General features: G+C 37.4%; 1 protein-coding gene across 1 annotated transcript; it reads left to right on the forward strand.

Annotated features, from left to right (window-relative positions):
• The first annotated feature begins 1013 nt into the window (after window positions 1–1013).
• LOC101557648 (olfactory receptor 51B6) lies at window positions 1014–1952 on the forward strand. Its single transcript, XM_004618247.2, has one exon. The coding sequence runs from the start codon at window positions 1014–1016 to the stop codon at window positions 1950–1952; it is 939 nt and encodes a 312-aa protein (XP_004618304.1).
• Window positions 1953–2230: the final 278 nt, after the last annotated feature.

A 2230-nucleotide genomic window follows, 5' to 3' on the forward strand; every position in this document is an offset into this window, starting at 1 on the left:
CAATCTCATCAGACTCCGTAGCTTTTAAAATATCACTGTTACTATTACTGTCATCCTGTTGTTCATTGATTTGCTTGAGCAGGCACCAGTAACATCTCCATTGTGAGACTTGTTGTTACTGTTTTTGGCATATCGAATATGCCACGGGTAGCTTGCCAAGTGCTGCCATGCGGGCGGGATACTCCCAGTAGCTTCCCGGGCTCTCCTGGAGGGACAGAGGAATTGAACCCGGGTCGTCCGAGTGCAAGGCGAGCACCCTACCCACTGTGCTATCACTCCAGTCCTTTTAAAATATATTCAGTTCAATATGGCTAAATAAATAACTTACATTTTGTACTTCCAAATATTTGATTTCCCAATAGTAATGTATCTTTCACTTTAAAGAAATAATTCTTTCAATGTTTATTGTGCAAGTCTTTCCAGGATTGCTTGTTTTGGTGTCTATATTATAAAATTTTCAATTAATTGATATATGTATAATATAAATAAGATTCTCTAAGATAAGATAAGCTACCCTGTCTGGCATTAGAGATTTATATGTTTTGAAGATGAACACATCATTAACTCATCATCTTTGTTGCTTCCAACAGGCATCACTTAGTTCATTTTTTCCTCCTGACATTGAATGATGAATTTGCTCATTCTCTCAAATGAATTATCTTATTTCCTTTCTCATCCACCTGTCCTTCTTATTTTTCTTCATGGTTTTATCATTGTTTTGCCATTAGGTTTTCATATTAACTATTCCGATACTGCTTAAAACCATTTCTTTAATTTACTGGTCTTTTAGGTCTCTTACATTCTGAGGAGTCATTATATTCACCTAGATTCTATCAATCAAGAAAAGGAGCATGAAGGGGAAAAAGCCTGTATGTTTGACACTATTATGACACTATTTCACTATAGTGCTTTTATATAATTTTTGTCTTCATTTTTGAGATTCAATGATTTATATTAAATAATCAGTTGCTTTACCTAAAGGGAATATTTCTTTTATCTTTGAAAGGGCTGATATGGGGCTCAACAACAGTGATTCCGTGTTCCTGCTTACAGGCTTTCCAGGAATGGAGAAGGCACATCACTGGATCTCCATCCCACTATTGATAGTCTATCTCTCCATACTTCTTGGGAATGGCACACTTCTTTTGCTCATCAAGGATGACCATAATCTCCACGAACCCATGTACTATTTCTTAGCTATGTTGGCAGCCTCAGACCTAGGAGTGACTGTGACCACAATGCCCACAGTTTTGGGTGTCCTCTGGTTAAATCACAGAGAAATTGGCCATGGGATCTGCTTTTCTCAAGCTTATTTTATTCACACTCTTTCTATTCTTGAATCTGGTATCTTGCTTGCCATGGCTTATGACCGTTTTGTTGCTATCCGAAATCCCCTAAGATATTCTTCTATCCTTACTAATGCTAAGGTAATGAAGATAGGGTTGGGGGTATTGGCAAGGGCTGGTCTGTCTATTATGCCAATAATTATTCGTCTACATTGGTTTCCCTATTGTCGATCCCATGTACTATCTCATGCTTTTTGTCTACACCAAGATGTCATTAAGTTAGCCTGTGCTGATATAACCTTCAATCGTCTCTATCCAGTTGTTGTTTGTTTTGCAATGGTTTTGATAGACTTCTTCATCATCGTTTTCTCCTATATTTTGATCCTCAAGACTGTCATGGGTATTGCTTCTGGAGAAGAAAGGGCTAAGGCTCTCAATACATGTGTTTCCCATATCTGCTGCATTCTAGTCTTCTACATAACTGTAGTGGGTCTGACATTCATCCATCGGTTTGGAAGACATGCTCCTCAAGTGGTTCATATCACAATGAGTTATGTCTATTTCCTTTTCCCTCCTTTTATGAACCCTCTCATCTATAGCATTAAAACCAAACAGATCCAGAATGGTATAATTCGCTTATTCTCTGTATCTCGTTCTAGATCATGACCTTAACTCAGTGTTATCTGGGGTTGACTCAAAGAACCTGATAGCTTTGTTGGTGGGAGTAACTGGGGAAGAAATCAATGAAAAACCCACACTACTATTTAGAACATCATTTTAACCTTTATCAATTTACTTCTGCATTGTAAATTATATAATAAGCATATTACACTCATCATTTATTTCAACTACACAGGAACTCAGTTAGTTTCATGAGTTCTGTAGCTCCTCATATGTGATTTTGGGATCCACTTTTTGGGTCACAGTATTTGAGTCAAATTCCA

Source organism: Sorex araneus, chromosome 6, assembly GCF_027595985.1.
Source record: "Sorex araneus isolate mSorAra2 chromosome 6, mSorAra2.pri, whole genome shotgun sequence".
Classification (NCBI taxonomy): Eukaryota; Metazoa; Chordata; class Mammalia; order Eulipotyphla; family Soricidae; genus Sorex; species Sorex araneus.